The 20330-nt window shown below is 49.6% G+C and overlaps 1 protein-coding gene across 1 annotated transcript; it reads right to left on the bottom strand.

Annotated features, from left to right (window-relative positions):
* Positions 1-372: 372 nt before the first annotated feature.
* Positions 373-19251, bottom strand: LOC133340855 (tyrosine-protein kinase SRK3-like). Its single transcript, XM_061549294.1, has 9 exons — positions 19217-19251; positions 16653-17135; positions 14209-14333; positions 13348-13511; positions 11025-11193; positions 9521-9673; positions 5349-5527; positions 3863-4010; positions 373-3430 (listed from the first exon to the last, which is right to left on the bottom strand). Exons 2-9 carry the CDS (start codon positions 17102-17104, stop codon positions 3234-3236), a joined length of 1587 nt encoding a protein of 528 aa, XP_061405278.1. The 5' UTR covers positions 17105-17135; positions 19217-19251; the 3' UTR covers positions 373-3233.
* Between the last annotated feature and the right edge of the window lie 1079 nt (positions 19252-20330).

Below are 20330 nucleotides of genomic sequence, written 5' to 3'. Positions count from 1 at the left end.
AATCAGGTACCCGATACCCGGGTACGGCCGGGTACGGGTATCTGTTTGCGACCCTGGTGCGGCCGGGTACGGGTACGGGTAAGCAATCAAAACCCGTTTGCGACCTCTGATAGAGCAACAGCAGGGTGACGTCATCATTTAATTAATTCACTCTTCAACACACCGGTGGGCTAAAGTAGTATACTATTTGTCCTTTGTAAACGTGACACATTTTTTACTGTTTGGCCATGTCGGGTGGTGGAGGGTTACGACACATTTATAATTGACGCGATCCAACCCAAAAACCTTTATTATGGTGAATAAATGACATTGTCCAATCACTTCTTTGTGTATACAGTACATGTGTAAAGACTGTCAGTAAGTCTCGAGGGGAAGACAGGGCGTCAGCGAGGCTGGATGCAAAGAGAAGGCGCCAGCAAGTCTGGAGGGTCTTGGTTGGGGAATTCCCCAGAGTATCCAAAAGAGACGGCTGGGGAAATTACCCCTGGAGAATCCACGAGGATAAAAGCAGGGCAAGAAGGGAAGTTCGGGGCTGTCGAGAGGGACTCGGACCGTCGTCGCTGTCTTCACGTCGTCCCTGTCTGCTCGGTCACACGATCTCCACGTCGGCATTATCTCATGACGACGGGGTCCTAAGCTACGCTACGTGCAATAAAAGAAACCTCATTACACTTAAAATATCAGTTTATTTACGAATGTATAGCATTGTTTGTGTAAAGTACATTTACTTGATATTTTACTTGATATTTTATTTTTACTGAACAGAAATTATATGACGATAGAAATCACAGTGGACATAGTAACACACCTTACAGTTCCCTGTCAATCCACTGCTGGATGAAGGCCTTCCCATACCAATGTGTTGGTCATGGTTGGCTCCGTATAGTGCGAAAAAAGTTCATCCTTGGCCACGCTGATCAGTGCTGGTTTTGCTGAAGTGGGCAGAGGAGGTCCCAGGGCCGGTTCAGACATCACTCGCCACTGATGTTAGCCGTGGCTAGGAAACTCGAACTCAGGTCGCCGGCTTCGTTGCGAAGCGTGCTAACCACGACGCCAACCACTGCACTCACACGCAGTGCTGCACGCGTACATGAGGTCGGTCATGTGAAAGCTTCTAGATTTGAAGCTTTCGTGACTGCAAGGATTCATATTCGTAGGTTTTTTCGGTAAAGTCACGTAGGTAAAAATTTTTTATATTAAAAGTAAAAGTTAAATAAAAATAAAATAAAAATCACGACGTTTCGGAGGCAACACAAGCTTCCGTCTTCAGGTGGAACCGTCACAGCACGATAGCTGTATCAAGTGAGAGAAATTCCAAGAAAACAGTCCTTGTATATATACGTGACTTTACCGAAAAAACCTAAGAATATGTGAAAGCTTGTTAGTTGATGTACAGGCAGTCCCTCCCGACTTATGAACGCCTGACTTACGAACAATCCGCACTTACGAACGAGCTTCCGTGAGATATATATTTTTAAATCCTTTATATTAAGTTCGCTTGCTTGCTTGCGTGCTTTTGTGCTTGCTTACGACCGTGCAAATCTTTCGGTCGTTTTTTAACCCACTTCCCGTGATCCAATCGAGCTGACATTTTGCACAGAGACTCGTTGTGCGAGACAATTAATGTTCGTGAAATTTTTTTTCTCCAAAATTTTACACTGTTTAGGGAAAACAAATTAAATATTTAATTACCAATTGCTTAATACTGGCAGACAATCATCTGACCCATAGGTGGCAGCCATCTCAAGCCAGAGGACGAGAGGACTCTAGCCGCCACGCATATAAAGGATTTATAGTGAAAAACTTAGTTTTTACGGGTTATACTTATTAACCATCCGACTTGCGAGTGCCAACTCGCACTTGCGAACCGAACCGCAGAAACTATTTACGGCGTCAAATGCAAATGCACATTTCTTCTTAATCGCGAGTTTTTGGTTTAAGCTCGGCACATTTTATAACACTGACCGTATTGTGCATTTATATACAGTACATTATTGTGCTCCGACTCCACTTACGAACCGTTCCACTTACGAACGGGTCTCGTATACGGTACATATTTTACCAGAACTTATATACACAACGTAGGAGTATAAATAGAAAAAAAAACATAAAAGACAACCTGAGGTTATACATGATACAACAACTCCTCGTGTAGAAAAAATGTGTCAATCCACTGCTGTGTGAGGGTCTCCCAACGGCACGCAGGTCACAGAGGTCACAGAGGTCACAGAGGTTATTTGACCATACTTTACCATTCTGGTTTAGTTGGTTGAAGAGCTGGGACCATAGACCACGGGAGCATAGTACAGTACAATGTATTTTTCTGCACTCCTGTCCTCTGCATCTCACAATGCAGCCTCAAAGCAGCCTCAAAGCAGCCTATAACACCCTTTTATGCGTGGTTGTCACCCATCCAAGCACTAACCCAGGCTCAAACCTGCTTAGCGTAAGATCTGCTGAGACCAGGCATCTTCTGGGTGATTTGGTCACATCAAACCAATTTAAACAAATATATATACATTGCATGGCAATGAAAACAAATATATATACACGTTTGTTAATTCTCAGAGCTGGAATGATACAAATTTAAGAGAGTTTAACCAAATATGTCATCATACTCTGAACATATCTATAATATATTATCCGAGTACGTTTTTTGTTTGCATTCTGACCACAAGTATTGTGGTTATTGCAGACATGATTCCTTGTAAAAGGTTTCAGTTTGGTGTTTTAACAACTTAACACAGCTGTTTTGTTGCCAGAAAAAAAGGGGAAAATCTCAAATATGTCATGTTTTTGTTGTGCAGTCTTTGGCGACTGGACAAAAACTAAAGACTCCCACTAAACCTGAGTCAGGATGAAGAAATTCCCATTGTGAATGCTCACAGCGAGCAGTGCACCACCCTGGGGGGGTGGGGGGAATTTGTCATTCCTTGCAGCATGCCTTTGCCAGCCACGCAGCACCGCCGCTGTCTACGGGAGCCTGTGGCTCCACTATCATCGGTGGCGCGGCTGTCAAGCGTGCAGACGGTGCAACTACACCGGCCGCCTACTGTGCGTGGGCTGGATAGAGGGGCCCGGATGGTGGGCTACGAAGAGAGGAGCGAAAACTGGAGCGGGAGGTCACGTGCCCCTACGGTCTTCCTCTCCGCTAGTTCTCTCACGTCAGTCGCAATATTCTCCGTCCGCTTCACAGAGGTTCGCGGTGGGGGGGGGGGGGGGGGCGCAGGAGGTCACTCCTCGTTGTCCTGCTCCAGCCGCAGGAGTGCTTGCAGGCGCTCCCGCAGCACCGAGAAGCACGGCCTCGCCTCCTCGCACTCGCTCCAGCACTCCACCATGGTGGCGTAGACGGGCGGGGGGCACCGCGCCGGCTGCGGGAGGCGGTACCCGGACAGCACGGCCACCTGCACGTCCCGGTTGTTACGAATGTCTGCACGGAGAGGCGCAAGAGGAGGAGGATGAAGCAGGTGGTCCTGTTAGTCTGTCACCGTCTAGAGACCCCATACAGAGACCCGTCTGTCTGTCATTCTGTCATTGGCTAGAGACCCCATCAGAAACCGATCTGTCTGTCTGTCACTGTTTAGAGACACCGTCAGAGACCGGTCTGTCTGTCACCGTTTTTAGATCCTATCAGAGACCAGTCAGCCTGTCACTGTCTAGCGCAGGGGTCGGCAACCTACGGCTCCGGAGCCGCATGCGGCTCTTTACGGGCTGCTTCTTGACGATATGTACGTATGTACAGTATGTACTCAGATGCATTGCAGCTCTTGAAATACTGAATTTTGTACCGAATTGGAAAGAAATGGCTCTTCTTGTTATTTTGGTTGCCGACCCCTGGTCTAGAGGCTCTGTCGGTGCTTACGTGAGTAGGGACGCCGTCCGAAGGTGAAGATCTCGTAAAGTAGCACGCCGAAAGACCACACGTCAGACTTGGTGGTGAAGCATTGGCCGGTGAGGCCCTCTGGGGCCGTCCAGCGCGTGGGGATCTTCACCATCGGCGAGCTCTGGGTCTGGCGGGGGTGGGGGAGGGGGCAGCACCATCGATGAAGACGATGATGTAATCGATCACGTCATTAACGCAATACCGCACGTGGGTTTTTTCGCAGCCGTTATATTTCAAATTCGTCATTGATTTTAGGCGAGGTAGTTGTGATCTCGACAAATTTGTGTCGCGATGTTCACATGCATTGCGGCTCATGAAATATTGAGGGTGTTTTTTTTTGCCAAATGTTATTTTGGTTTCCGACCCCTTCCCTAGGTGAACTCAGCCTACACTAATCCCATCGGATTCTTTGTTATCTATAAGGTAACTTTTTGCTGGGTACACACATTCCTAACAATGTAAAAATACCACACCACGTACATACGGAAATGTACATAAATTTTCCAACGTTACCGTCAACAAAAAAATTCGCCTCAAAACCCCCCAGTAAAGTTGATATGATCTCACAGGAACTGTATTGTGACTCAGCTGTTGTGTTGGTTAATCTTCCTAACCAATCACAAACACACAAAGCTAGCGTGTGGCTTCGTGAGTCCCAAGATGCGTATCGTTCCGCTGTGACCTATGGGTCGGACACATTGCCCGTTGCCAAAGAAAACGGAACTAAAGCTGAAAAGTCTTGCAAAGAAGTACGGAAAAATGTCTGCACTTGTAAATGTACCGAGAGGCAGGAGCGGCGAGGCACAGATCGCAGAACGTACACAGGTGAGGGGCGTCATATCGAGTGTGGAGACATTGTCGTGATTGGTCCTGCTCAGGGAGTAGAATTTCGAGGATGGACGATGGCTGGTGGTTGAGAATGATGATGGAGCTGCAGCTGGAGCGGGGAAATGTGCCCCGAGAGAACACCCATTGTGGAGATGGAGCGACAAGATGACCTCATGCACACGGGCTATACGGATCGGTACGCGGCGTTACACCTGAGCTTTAGTTCCACCTCTTCACCCAGCCCCCTTACAGCCCCCCCCCCCACTCCCACATTTGTAAAATGGCAGCAGTGCGTGTGTAAAATGGTGGTAACATTTCTAAAATGGCGGAAACATGCATGTAAAATGGCGGCAACGCGAGTGTAAAATGGTGGTAACATTTCTAAAATGGCGGAAACATGCATGTAAAATGGCGGCAACGCGAGTGTAAAATGGTGGTAACATTTCTAAAATGGCAGGAACATGCATGTAAAATGGCGGCAACGCGAGTGTAAAATGGTGGTAACATTTCTAAAATGGCGGAAACATGCATGCAAAATGGCAGCAACGCGTGTGTAAAATTGTGGTAACATTGCTAAAATGGCGGAAACATGCATGCAAAATGGCGGTAACGCGAGTGCATAATGGTGGTAACGCACGTGTGCGAGAGCGAGCGAGAAGTCGCCGATGCAGCAGCGCAGCGAAGCGTCGACGAGCACGTTCCTCGCGGCGAGGTCACGGTGCACGAACCCCCGCTCCGCCAGGTACTCCATCCCGCTCGACACCTGTGCGCCCAGGTGCAGCAGCTCGCACAGGTGCAGCCCACGGCCTTCCTCACCTGCCAGGGACAAGGGCAATGGCGGGGAACAAAGGTCACAGGCGATGGGTCAATCAATTAAACTACTTTACGTTTAGAGGTTGAACGTTAGGAGTCATGATTCTGTTATAGTTAGGATTGTAATGAAGATATTACAAATGTTTTGGTCTTGTTTACTCGTAGCGCAACTGCGATATCCAGGTTGTTCTACGCTGTGGTGGAGCTATGTTGAGGGCGGTGCAGTAAGTTCCAATGATCTTCTGTACATCTGTGTTCCCACGGTTTTGTCGGTACATGTTGGTGATATCCAAATTTGCCAAATGAGAGAGAATCACTCGCAAGCTACTTCATTGGACACTCCGTAAGACTTTTCTGGGTAAACAAGTGGAAAAATATCCACGTCGCGTCACGGGACAAGGAATCCGTTCAGAGCATCGCCCCCCTCCCGGTGCTGTGGAAGCGGATATCACAGAACTGCTTTTGAGATTCCCCTTCAAGTAAAAATAAATCACATTTTATCAAGTGCCCTTCTGCAAGGTACTCAAGGTGTCGTTGACCCCACATATGATCCCCGTATGGGTCACCATCCGGCAGGTTTCGTTCTGCAATGGCCGGTGTCCCGCGTGTTTCTTTGGATGCGGCTCTCCGTGCAACGGTTGTCCCGGGCCTTCTGTTGTGGCTGTGGAACGGACAGCCAACTGGCGCTGTTCGTGATTCGGACACCATGGTGATGTCTAAACCACTGGCCTAAATACACCCGCTTCTCTCTTGCTTTCACTTCTCCGGCTTGGCTTCTCTCCATCTTCTTCATTGTTTCTCCCCAAGGCTTATGATATATATATTTTCATGATGTGCCTTGAAATAACCGCTTATCCACACGAAGAGGCAACACTTGCCACAACCTTCTCAGCTCCAGACGGAAATGTTCATCGCATTGGTAGTTAAACATTCTCAATTTTCAGAGCTGGAATTCAGCCGAAATTTGGTACAGGTGTGGGTTTTGTGTTTATGTGTGCGTGCAGTCATTGTTGGCCGAGTTGAGATCATCAAGGAACTGAACCTTTTCCAAACTGGCTGATTCAGTCCCAGCCGCTCCCATGGACTTCGTCCTCCCAATGCAAATTACAATGGGAAATCCCCCGACTCGCCACCCACGCAGGGCTCGACCTTCACTTCACGCTCCTGTCAATGATTGCCCAAAGTAGTTCGTGCTGTTAGAATTTACAAGCTGGGCGAGAGCGTGTCCACTAAGCGAGTCTCAATGTAAAAACACGTCTCATAAATCCGCCCGTTACACTCGGCGTTCGTGCCATAGTCCAGCGCTCCCATGAATGCGCTACGTTTCACAGACGGGTATAGTCCGCAGTAAAATTTAACACGTTAGCTTCCATGAACAATCGTACTACAGTGGTCCTTCGGTTTACGATGCCATCGATTAATGATATTATGATGAAACATCGTCCTCCAATAGGGTCCTATTGTTTCGATTTACGATACATTTTCGATCAACGATGTGTTTACGCTATGACGCGGCCGCGAGTTTTGGCCAATCGGAGCGCTCCTCAGTGGACTCTGCAGACCTCAGCCAATCAGCGACCCGCTCTTAATATGAGCGTTTTGAGAGCAACTTTTTCTGGTGAAAAAGGTCAACTTCTGATCGTCTTGGAACAAAATCAGCCTTTAACATGTATTTCCTACATTCGATTAACGATCATTTCAATTAACGATGGTTTTCGTGGAACCAATTAATATCATTAACAGTAATTAATCTCCATTGGAACCTCATTTGCCAGTAAAAAATATGATAATTGTTTTTTTACCATTCTATCTGGCAACAAAACTGACACTTTTTTTTTACAAGGAGTCATGTTTGCATAGACCAGTGCATTCATGATCAGAGTTATGTTTTTTGTTTGCATTATAACTGCAGGTATTGTGGTCTATGCAAACATGACTCCTTGTAAAAAAGGTGTCAGTTTTGTTACCAGATAGAAGGGTAAAAAACCAATTATCAGTAATTCATCTTTCAGGGGGAGTCAGATCGACCGGTGTGTAAAATGCGTTTCGTACAACCCTCCTGCAGATGATGCAGCCGATTAATAAAGTTGTGACGTGCTACGAGAGAAACGTGCCAAGGAATGTACCACTTCAGCGGCATCTCCCGTGTTGCTGCCGGACAGCGATCCACAACAACATTCTAACCAATGAGGCACGGACCTTTCGCCGGTAGTTACGCACGCGGTCTGACCCTGTAATCAATCAGTCAATCATGAATCACGCAGTCGGCAGTAGTTTCGCAAATAGGGGGGGGGGCAATGCTTTCTATGCATAATTTTTCCAATTTACATATCTTTGGAGAGTAATTTTTTTATCTGGATAATATACATTGTTTGCGGAACCCTGACGTCACGACAACCTTGACCCCCGCTGTGAATGCACACCGCGGTATTAACCGGGTCGTCCGTTGGGCTCGAACTACTAACCTGCGCTCCCTCCACAACGACGACTAATAAAAGCGTCTGTCTTCCGCGCTAACACTTATAAGCTTGCCAATTCCACTTTCTCGAGCGGGTCTCTTGCAAGGTGACCACGTCACGCTAATGCAAGCGCGGCAATGTCACTGCAAGCCGGATGTACGTTGAACTTCTTTTGCACCGTACTTAGCCAACCGCGCGTATCGGAGGTTGCGGTGGCAGGATGGACTACAAACTCAACACAAAAAGGGGGTTCAGGCACCAGGAAATGGTTTTGGCCCAGATACAACTGGTTGCAGTCACGTGGGTAGAGCCGTAATCCCAATGACCTGGTTTCCATTCCTTTTTGTATTTGCATCATGCACACCAAGCGCTGGTGTGGTCGTCTACTCGCTTACCTCATTATAAATTGAGTACCGTCCAGATTGAGCAAGCCTATGAAGTGAGGCTCTTCATAGATTTCCACACAGCACCCAATGTGTACATATGTGTAACGTTATTTATGAGCTCGCCGAGCCAATCCAACCAATCGCGTCTCAGACGTGCAGCTCACGGTAATTGTAGGTGCGTGTGCCACTGCATGCAGAGCGGTGGCGCAGTGGCTATCGCAGTGCACTGCGAACCTGACCGCCCGAGTTCGATTCCCCGCTTACGACCAAAAACAGTGGAGAATAATTCAACTGGTCGTGGACCTCCCCTAGGTCGGCTCAGCCTTAACCGAGTACCTAGTACACTAGCACGAATGCGACCAAGCGTGGTGTATTGGCCACACCACCCCATTGCGTGCCATTCCGGGCTTCATCACTAACATCACTTTCCCCAATATCCTGTTAAAGGCTACATGATGGATATTTGTATTTTTATAATTATTTAAGACTATGGTTCGTTGTAGCATAGTGGTTAGCGCCCTGGACGACCCAAATTCGACTCCTGACCACGGCTCACATCAGTAGTTATCATTTGAACTGGCAACTGGGCCTCCCCTAAATCGACTCGGCCCTAAATGAGTACCTTGCACAACGTGTAAGCACCAGCACTTGGGGAGACAAAGGCAGCAGCCGAGCGTGGTGCTGGCCATAGCCGTTAGCACGCTAACGGCACATGCCCCTAGCAGTCAGTGTAGGCTACGCGGGGGATATTTGCCTTGTGATGCCGCCACTGGCAAGCCTGTACGGACCATGAGCTCTGTGGAAGATCAAACCCAGGGAAATTCTGTGTGTGACCTTCCCCGAAGCTGATGGTCCACCCTAAGTCCCATCCGGTGCACAAACCGTGCCAGGTACGGATACCTGATGATGCACAAATGGAACATGAGAAACTCTCCAGGAGTGTGCCAATGCGGTCATGCAAAACTGGACCGCAAAACGTAAAACGAAGCAATGCCCCCGGACCGCTTGCTCCTAACGCGGCCCGTCTGCTGCTCTGTGACCACCCAAATGTGAAATCGCGGTCGTTCCTCTGCATCTTACTAGTCTCGCGTACGGCGAGCCTAGCAAGAAGGAGACGGAGGAAGAAGAGTGTGGCGGGGAGCGGGACGTACTGCGCAAAAAGGCCTGCAGGTCTCCGCGCATGAGCTCCGTGATGAGCGAGACGCGGCCCTCGTGCACGCACACTGCGTACAGGCGCAGCAGGTTCTCGTGCGACAGCGTCTTCATGATCTGCGCCTCCCTGTGCAGCTCCTCCACCGGCAGGCCTGTCGCGCAAAGACATATAGCTTTCTTAATTTTGGAGCTTTCGTGACTGCAGGAATTATTCTTTGGTTAAATTTCGATTTAAAGCTTTCGTGACTGCAGGGATTCATCTTCTTGGTTCTTTCGGTAAAGTCACGTAGAAGGGAAGTAATAAAATAATAAAAATAAAACATAATAAAACAATTCTCACGACGTTTCGGCCACAACGCAAGCAGCCGTCCTCAGGTGAAAACCAGGTCCGTCGAGGCGACAGAGTCTGAATGAAACAGCACACGGGCTTAGAGCATATATATAAGCTGGGCGCATTGACAAAGGAATTTGCATATCAACAGGAATTTAGCATATTTATGGGAAATGCAGGAATGTAATTAGTACTGCATATGCATGTGCATTATGCAGGATTAACAGCATCAAAGGGAGCTGCAGTTACTGCTGCTGCAGCAGTTGCTGCTGCTGCTGCAGTTTCTGCTGCTGCTGCAGTTGCTGCTGCTACTGCAGTTGCTGCTGCTGCTGCACTTGCTGCTGCTGCTGCACTTGCTGCTGCTGCTGCACTTGCTGCTGCTGCTGCAGTTGCTGCCTTATCCATTTTAATATAACACTATGTATTATTCTACCCACCCTAATGTGTATCATACTGCTATATGTTTACTGTACAATTATAGTTTTCTGGTTAGATTTTATGTCGCTATTTCATTATACCTGATGATGATTGCTTGTGTTGCAATCGAAACGTCGTATGCTATTATTTAATTTATTATTTTATCTTTATACGTCACTTTACCGAAAGAACCAAAGAATACATATAGCTTTAACGCACTGCGGGCAAGTGCCATTAGCGAGCACCTATTAATTCTAGATTTGAAGCTTTCGTGACTGCAAGGATTCATATTCTTAGGTTTTTTTCGGTAAAGTCACGTAGGTAAAAAATTAAAATTAATAAAATAAAATTTTATTTTATTTGACTTTTATTAATTTTCTTTTTTTACCTACGTGACTTTACCGAAAAAACCTAAGAATAAGCACCTATGAAGGCTGAAACGGCACACGAGGGGGTGGGTGGCCAACACACATACACACATAACACACACATGCATACCGAACGCACGCACACACACACACCTAACACGCACAAAGACCCCCCGTATAGCCTTAACAGACTCTTGGGACAAGTGCTGTTATCATGGACCTCTTTGAGAGTTGCACCCAGGCTAACAGCAGTGCTGGCGCGGTGTCTCTGACACGGCCATTCTCACGAACCTCCCCTAGTGCCCAGCTTGGCCACTTCAGGGGCGATGCCCGAACCGTCGGCGTTGACGGCCGGCTATTGCAGGCCGAGCGGACCTACGCGCGCACCGGGGTGGAGGGTCTTGACGGCCACGTGGTAGCGCTCCTGGTAGACGCCCTTCCACACCTCGCCGCTCTGGCCCTTGCCGAGTGTCCGCACGCGATGCAGGTGTGACGGGTTCACCTTCCAGCACTCGGCCCACTTGGGGTGCGGAGACATCACGTCAGACTGCACCTCCTGAGGACAACATCGTCATCGTCGTCAACGTGGTCATCAACATCATCACTATCAACATTGTCATCAACATCATCACTATCAACATTGTCATCAACATCATCACTAGCAACATTGTCATCAACATCATCACTATCAACATTGTCATCAGCGTCGTCAACAACATCCTCAATATTGTCATCGATATCATCCTCAACAGCGCCCTTAACGTCGCTATCAACATTGTCATCAACTTTGTCAACAACAACATCATCATCATCATCAATATCGTCCTCAACATGGTCGTCAACATCGTCAACAACATCGTTATCAACATTCTCACCAGCATCCTCAAAATCGATATTTGTCAACCCCTTATCAGTGCCCCACCTTATTACAGACCAATTCAGACCCTATTGGTCACCCCGTGCCCCTTATACATCTCAACGTTCATCCTACAAAGTCCCATCACAGGAGAGAAACACAAACAAACAGACACAACACAGATTTTTTTTTTGCCCGTATTGAAACGGCTGTACGTTTTTTCGGTAAAGTCAAAATTAATAAAAGTAAAATAAAAATAAAATAAAAATCACGACGTTTCGGAGGCAACACTAGCTTCCGTCTTCAGGTGGAACGGTCACAGCACGGTAGCTGAAATATTAATTTTAATTTTTTACCTACGTGACTTTACCGAAAAAACCTAACAATATGAATCCTTGCAGTCACGAAAGCTTCAAATCTAGAATCAATTTCCCTGCACAAGAATACGGGGTATAAGCCGTGTGGGTTGACAGCTATGAAAATCGTCCTCAACATCACCATCATCACTGCAGTGTCATCGTCACTGTAATCGCCATCGTCATGCCGTGGCACGGTGACGCCAAGGGCATGGGTGCGCATGACCCGTCACCTCATCACCTCATCACCTTGGCCGAGAAGGCTTATTTCCGACTAGCTTTACTACCCGGCTTCGCCCGGGACTTGGGATTCACGACGCCAGGCCGCCTTTGTCCCCCCCAGTGGCGATGTTCACACACCACAGCAGTTACTCGTTTGAGGCTGAGTCGACCTAGGGGAGGCCCAGGAGCGGTTCAAATAATCGTCACCGGTGGTGTGGCCGTGAGCGGGAATCGAACTCGGGTCGCCGGGTTCGTAGCGCAGCGCGCTACCCGCTACACTACAATGCGTGATGCTGCCACGTGCGCGGGTCACGTGACAGATGTGACGTCACAGCTCACTTGCCGTGCAAAAAAAAATGCATTATTGAGCCCCCCCCCCCCCAAAATAAAGTGTATTTTTATAATGTTTGCATGGTGTGCAGTCTGGAAAGTACCCACATGGCAAATTTCAAATTTTTAGCATCTCGAGAAGTACGCTAAACATTTTGAACAGACACACATATTCACAACTTTGTATTTTATATATATGGAGATTGAGCTAATTGTGTTGTTGGTGATGCTGCTGCTGCTGCGTTCGCAGTGGTGCGTTGCCCGAAACGTTGCCTATTCTGTTTTATTTTAAGGCCACACACAAACACCGTGTGGGGGATGTGTGGGAGATGGCTGCTGCTGCTACTGCTGCTACTTTTCCTGCTACTGCTGTGACAACTACGACGACTACTACTTCTGCTGCTGCTGCTACTACTGCTGCTGCTACTACTGCTGCTGCTACTGCTTCTACTAGGGCTGCTCTCTTACTCCTGCTGCTGCTCCTGCTGCTGCTACTGCTGCTACTCTTCCTGCTACTGCTGCGACAGCTACTACGACTACGACTTCTGCTGCTGCTACTACTGCTGCTGCTACTTTCCTGCGACTGCTGCGACAACTATTACGACTACTACTTCCGATGCTGCTACTACTTCGACTGTTGTTGCTGCTACTCATGATGCTAATGCTGCTGCTACTACTAAATTCTGCTTCTACTGCTTCTACTACTACTGCTGCTCCTGCTACTCCTCCTGCTGCTGCTACTACTACTGCTTCTACTAGGATTGCTCTCTTACTCCTGCTGCTGCTGTTCCTGCTGCTGCTACTGCTGCTTCGACTAGGACTGCTCTCTTACTCCTGCTGCTGCTACTGCTTCTACTAGGATTGCTCTCTTACTCCTGCTGCTGCTGCTACCTCGGCTCCTAACTTCTCTCCCCCCCCCTCTGCTTTGCTTGCCAGCCGCCGTCACCTTGGCGCAGGGCTGCGTGAGCACGGGCAGCTGCTTGCCGTCGCGCGCGTGGTAGTGCAGCAGCAGCTCCTGCACGCTGGGGTACGCCTTGCCGCGCCTGATGTAGAAGCCCTCGGCCGACCGGTGCACGCGGTAGTTCTTCACCTCGCCGGGCGCCACCAGCACTGCGTGGGTCACGCAATGGGGGAGGTCGGTGAGCAGAGGTTGCAAACGGGTTTTGATTCCTTACCCGTACCCGGCCGCACCAGGGTTGCAAACGGGTACCCGAACGCTACCCGTTCCCTACCCGTACCCGTTCCCTACCCGTACCCGTTCCCTACCCGAAATGAGTGACAAACGGTTACTCACCGGTGACTCACGGCCTACCCGTACCCGGCCGCACCAGAGTCGCAAACGGGTACCCGTACCCATACTTGGCCGGGTACGGGTAGCCGGGTATCGGGTAGGGTACGGGTATCGGGTACCCGGTTGCGACCTCTGTCGGTGGGTGGGTGGAGGGGTGCCACGTGGGAGAGGGTCGTGCCAGCTGTCGGTGTCGTCATCGTCATCACAACAATGGCTGCGGCCGTCATCGTCGACGTCACAATAAAAGCCACGTGGGCTCGCTGGTTGTCAGCGCTACGGGGGGGGGGGGGGCTTTCATCGGGGTTGTTGGTTCGAGCGGTCGGTGTCGTCGTCGTCGTCGTCGCGAGTTATTAAATTGATCGTCATCATCATCATTAGGAACAGCAGTAGTGCTGTGGAAATTACAATAATTATTATATTTTGTCTGGAACACACAGAGAGGGGCCATCCATTGAGTAGGTACGCAACAAACTCTCCCCACAGACGGAGTGTACACACACACACAGGCACACTCACCAGACAGTGTGTACACGTGCGTGTGCTCTTGACCCATGCCCCCGTCTCGAACCAGGAAGGTTCCCACGGGGTTTCGCAGCAGCCGCGAGCTGCTCTCGAACCGAGACAGCGTCCCAAAGTACCAACTGCACGCACAGCAGAGGTCGCAAACGGGTTTTGATTCCTGACCCATACCCGTACCCGCACAGCAGAGGTCGCAAACGGGTTTTGATTCCTGACCCATACCCGTACCCGCACAGCAGAGGTCGCAAACGGGTTTTGATTCCTGACCCGTACCCGTACCCGTACCCGGCCGCACCAGGGTCGCAAACGGGTACCCGTACCCGGCCGTACCCGTACCCTACCCGTACCCGGCTGGGTACGGGTAGGGTACGGGTATCGGGTACCCGATTGCGACCTCTGGGATGAAGCCATGTTGCAGGCGCGGGTGGGTTTATTCTAGGAACTTGAATTGTGAGAAGAGACAAGACGTTGGGAAATGAGTGACAAACTGTGACTCACCAGTGACTCACGGCCTACCCGTACCTGTACCCGGTCGCATCAGGGTCGCAAACGGATACCCGTACCCGGTTACGGGTATCGGGTACCCGGTTGCGACCTCTGACGCACAGAGACAAAGACCCCCCCCCCCCCGTGTCGCTTGTTATAGACTGTTGGGGCAAGTGCTGTTAGCGAGTTTCAGCACCTATGAAGGCCGACATTGAATGACGAGGGGGTGGGTGGCCAGCACCACGTCCGGCCGCCTTTGTCTTCGTCAGTGCTGATGTTTCATGGACACCGCACCAGGTACGGGACTCATTTTAGGGCGGAGTCGACCTGGGGGAGGGAGGCCCTGGACCAGAAAACAATGACGATGATTCTGCTGATGATGAAAAATCTACTGCTGCTGCTGATGATGATGTGACATCACCACGAAGCAACCTCCGAGTCACAACCTGTACCTCCACGCTTCCGATCTACGATGATGAGTCTGCTGCTCGTGACGATGACGCTACTGCTGAGAATGTTGCTGCTGATGATGACGTGATGCCGCTGCTGCTGATGATGATGCTGATGATGATGATGACATTGCCACCGCCACAAAGCTCTGACAGTTCACTCGTACGCCTCCACGCCTCCTATCTGTGGTGATGATGATTCTGCTGATGATGATGTGCCACCAACTCCTGCCCCGTCCTATCTGTGACGATTCTGGCGATGATCATGATGATGATACTTCTGTTGCTGATTATTCTGCTGATGATGATGACATACCACACCAACTCACTCCTGCACCTCCACGCTATGATGAAGATGATTCTGCAGCTGATGATGATCGTACTGCTGGTGATGATACTCATGCTGCTGATGATGGTGATACTCATGCTGATGATGATGGTGATACTCATGCTGACGATGATGATGACATGCCACACCAACTCACTCCCGCGCCTCCACGCTTCCTATCTCTGATGATGATGATGATAATTATTCTGCTGCTGCTGCTGTTGCTGCTGCTGATGATGATGATGGTACTCAGGATGATGATGACGACGACGACGTTTTACACCAACTCAGTCCCGCAATTCCACACTTCCTATCTCTGCTGATGACAATAACACTAATTCTGATGATGGTGATACTCATTCTGATGATGGTGATGCTCATGCTGATGATGGTGACACTCATTCTGATGATGGTGATACTCATGCTGATGATGGTGATACTCATGCTGATGATGGTGATACTCATGCTGATGATGGTGATACTCATGCTGATGATGGTGGTGCTCATGCTGATGATGATGATGATGCTCATGCTGATGATGATGGTGATACTCATGCTGATGATGGTGATACTCATGCTGATGATGGTGATACTCATGCTGATGATGATGATGCTCATGCTGATGATAGTGACGCTCATTCTGATGATGGCGGTGCTTATTCTGATGATGATGATACTCATGCTGATGATGGTGATGCTCATTCTGATGATGGTAGTGCTCATGCTGATGATGGTGATACTCATTCCGATGATGGTGATACTCATGCTGATGATGGTGATACTCATGCTGATGATGGTGATACTCATGCTGATGATGATGATGCTCATGCTGATGATAGTGACGCTCATTCTGATGATGGCGGTGCTTATTTTGATGATGGTGGATCTCATGCTGATGATGGTGATGCTCATGCTGATGATAGTGGTGCTCATGCTGATGATGGTGATGCTCATGCTGATGATGGTGATGCTCATGCTGATGATGGTGACACTCATGCTGATGATGATGGTGATACTCATGCTGATGATGGTGATACTCATGCTGATGATGGTGATACTCATTCCGATGATGATGATACTCATTCTGATGATGGTGACACTCATTCTGATGATGGCGATGCTCATGCTGATGATGATGATACTCATGCTGATGATGATTCGATGCCACAGCAACTCACTCCTGCGCCTCGACGCTGTCGATGGGAGCCACAAGCGACGTTGGCAGGAATCCATCTCGCTCCGTCTCCCCGCCGGCGCCACCACCTGTCCTGCACCACCACCACCCGGCAGCGACGTCGCAGTCCAGAACCTCGACCAGGGCGCCCTCGGCCACGCTCAGCACGTTCGACTCGGGCGACTCGAAGTCTCGCAGCGCCACGTGACGACGGCGCTCGGGCATGGGCGGCGGCGGCGGCGGCGGCGGCGTCGGCGTGGGTGACCGTGGCACCGGGAAGTCTTCGTAGATGTTGTCAAAGGTTTCGTTGTAGTAGACATGCTGCTGCTGCTGCTTCTCGCTGCTTTTCTCCTTCTCGGTCGTGGCGCCGTCTCCCTCCGACCTCCTCCCCTCCTCGCCTCTCCCCGTGCAGCAGCAGCAGCAGCGGCGGCAGAGGGAGCAGCACGTGGCACCCATGGCGAGCCCGGCGCTTGAGATTGACCGGTGGCTGCGTGAGATTGGCGAGTTATGGGGCTGAAATTGGTTCGTTGTGTTGTACGTGAGAGTGACCGGTGGGTGGGTGAGATTGGTGAGTTATGATGCTGAAATTGGTTAGTTGTGTTGTTCGTGAGAGTGTTAGCTAGACAGGTGAGATGTAGGTATGTTAGCTACACAGGTGAGATGCAGGTGTGTTAGCTAGACAGGTGAGATGTAGGTGTGTTAGCTAGACAGGTGAGATGTAGACGTGTTAGCTAGACAGGTGAGATGTAGGTGTGTTAGCTAGACAGGTGAGATGTAGGCGTGTTAGCTACACAGGTGAGATGTAGGCGTGTTAGCTACACAGGTGAGATGTAGGTGTGTTAGCTACACAGGTGAGATGTAGATGTGTTAGCTAGACAGGTGAGATGTAGGTGAGTTAGCTAGACAGGTGAGATGTAGGTGTGTTAGCTAGACAGGTGAGATGTAGGTGTGTTAGCTACACAGGTGAGATGTAGGTGTGTTAGCTAGACAGGTGAGATGTAGATGTGTTAGCTAGACAGGTGAGATGTAGGTGTGTTAGCTAGACAGGTGCGATGTAGGTGAGTTAGCTAGACAGGTGAGATGTAGGTGTGTTAGCTACACAGGTGAGATGTAGGTGAGTTAGCTAGACAGGTGAGATGTAGGTGTGTTAGCTGCACAGGTGAGATGTAGGTGTGTTAGCTAGACAGGTGAGATGTAGGTGTGTTAGCAAGGCAGGTGAGATGTAGGTGTGTTAGCTAGACAGGTGAGATGTAGGTGTGTTAGCTAGACAGGTGAGATGTAGGTGTGTTAGCTAGGCAGGTGAGATGTAGGTGTGTTAGCTAGACAGGTGAGATGTAGGTGTGTTAGCTAGACAGGTGAGATGTAGGTGTGTTAGCTAGACATGTGAGATGTAGGTGTGTTAGCTAGACAGGTGAGATGTAGGTGTGTTAGCTAAACAGGTGAGATGTAGGTGTGTTAGCTAGACAGGTGAGATGTAGGTGTGTTAGCTACACAGGTGAGATGTAGGTGTGTTAGTTAGACAGGTGAGATGTAGGTGTGTTAGCTAGACAGGTGAGATGTAGGTGTGTTAACTAGACAGGTGAGATGTAGGTGTGTTAGCTACGCAGGTGAGATGTAGGTGTGTTAGCTAGACAGGTGAGATGTAGGTGTGTTAGCTAGACAGGTGAGATGTAGGTGTGTTAGCTAGACAGGTGAGATGTAGGTGTGTTAGCTACACAGGTGAGATGTAGGTGTGTTAGCTAGGCAGGTGAGATGTAGGTGTGTTAGCTAGACAGGTGAGATGTAGGTGTGTTAGCTACACAGGTGAGATGTAGGTGTGTTAGCTAGACAGGTGAGATGTAGGTGTGTTAGCTACACAGGTGAGATGTAGGTGTGTTAGCTAGGCAGGTGAGATGTAGGTGTGTTAGCTAGACAGGTGAGATGTAGGTGTGTTAGCTACACAGGTGAGATGTAGGTGTGTTAGCTAGGCAGGTGAGATGTAGGTGTGTTAGCTAGACAGGTGAGATGTAGGTGTGTTAGCTAGGCAGGTGAGATGTAGGTGTGTTAGCTACACAGGTGAGATGTAGGTGTGTTAGCTAGACAGGTGAGATGTAGGTGTGTTAGCTAGACAGGTGAGATGTAGGTGTGTTAGCTAGACAGGTGAGATGTAGGTGTGTTAGCTAGACAGGTGAGATGTAGGTGTGTAAGCTACACAGGTGAGATGTAGGTGTGTTAGCTAGGCAGGTGAGATGTAGGTGTGTTAGCTAGACAGGTGAGATGTAGGTGTGTTAGCTAGACAGGTGAGATGTAGGCGTGTTAGCTACACAGGTGAGATGTAGGTGTGTTAGCTAGACAGGTGAGATGTAGGTGTGTTAGCTAGACAGGTGAGATGTAGGTGTGTTAGCTAGACAGGTGAGATGTAGGTATGTTAGCTACACAGGTGAGATGTAGGTGTGTTAGCTAGACAGGTGAGATGTAGGTGTGTTAGCAAGGCAGGTGAGATGTAGGTGTTTCAGCTATACAAATTTGATATAAGTGTATACATTGCACAGGTCTATTGGCTAAGTAGAGGAGAATACTTGTACACACCTGTTGCAATGGTCTGTGCTGTCTCCTCGCCTGCGTATCTCTTGAGCCTGGGTGAGGGGTGGGGGTTAAAAGCGCATGGGATGTGGGGAGGTGGGGGGAGTGGGCAGTGGGATGGGCGTTCAGGTGAGACAGGTATTGGTCACTGGAAAGATTCTGTATGCATGAGTGTGTGTCTGTGTGTGTGTCTGTGTGTGTGTCTGTGTGTGGCTGTGTGTGTGTGCCTGTGTGTGTGTGTCTGTGTGTGTGTCTGTGTGTGTGCCTGTGTGTGTGTCTGTGTGTGTGTCTGTGTGTGTGTGTCTGTGTGTGTGTCTGTGTGTGTGTCTGTGTGTGTCTGTGTGTGTGTCTGTGTGTGCCTGTGTGTGTGTGTGCCTGTGTGTGTGTGTCTGTGTGTCTGTGTGTGTGTCTGTGTGTGTGTCTGTGTGTGTGTCTGTGTGCGTGCCTGTGTGCGTGTCTGTGTGTGTGCCTGTGTGTGTGCCTGTGTGTGTATCTGTGTGTGTGTCTGTGTGTGTGTCTGTGTGTGTGCCTGAGTGTGTGTGTGTGTGTCTGTGTGTGTGTCTGTGTGTGTGCCTGTGTGTGTGTGTGCATGGAGAGCGGTAGCATAGCGGTTAGCGCGCTGCGCTACGAACCTGGCCACCGGGTTCGATTCACGCTCACGACCAACACCGGTGACGATTGTTTGAACGGGTCCTGCACCTCCCCTAGCTCGACTCAGCCTAAAATGAGAACCCGGTGCGATGTGTTAACATCGCCACTAGGGAGACAAAGGCGGCCGGGCGTGGTGTTGGCCACCCACACCCTCGTGTGCCGTGCCGGTCTTTATAGGTGCTCGCTAACAGCACTTGCCCCTACAGTCTGTTAAGGATATACGGGGGATCTGTGTCTACATGTGTGCACATGTGTGTACGGCAAAAACAACCCCCTACCTCCTCGTGGTGCCAGGCGGTAACGCTGTGGTGGCCAGTGCCGTGGGGGGAGGGCCAATTTAAATGGGCCTCTCCCCTCATGGCGTTTGTAATCACCACAGCGGCCAAATGGGGGCTCTGGACGGGTGCGAGGGGCTGGTAACCCCTCCACCTTCAATTAATTACCACAAAACCACGACGGAAATATTTAA

Source organism: Lethenteron reissneri, chromosome 10, assembly GCF_015708825.2.
Source record: "Lethenteron reissneri isolate LAM-NWPU_2019-01 chromosome 10, ASM1570882v1, whole genome shotgun sequence".
NCBI lineage: Eukaryota > Metazoa > Chordata > Hyperoartia > Petromyzontiformes > Petromyzontidae > Lethenteron > Lethenteron reissneri.
This window is presented reverse-complemented; position numbering and strand designations above follow the sequence as displayed.

Excerpts from the sequence above, each read along its gene's own strand:
- LOC133340855 (XM_061549294.1), bottom strand. The coding sequence starts at position 17,104 with ATGGGTGCCACGTGCTGCTCCCTCTGCCGCCGCTGCTGCTGCTGCTGC. Across the intron at positions 4,011-5,348 it reads TCTCGCTCGCTCTCGCACAC|ACCCAGAGCTCGCCGATGGT; the intron begins GTGCGTTACCAC and ends CACCCCCGCCAG. Across the intron at positions 3,431-3,862 it reads CGGACGGCGTCCCTACTCAC|ACATTCGTAACAACCGGGAC; the intron begins GTAAGCACCGAC and ends CTCTCCGTGCAG.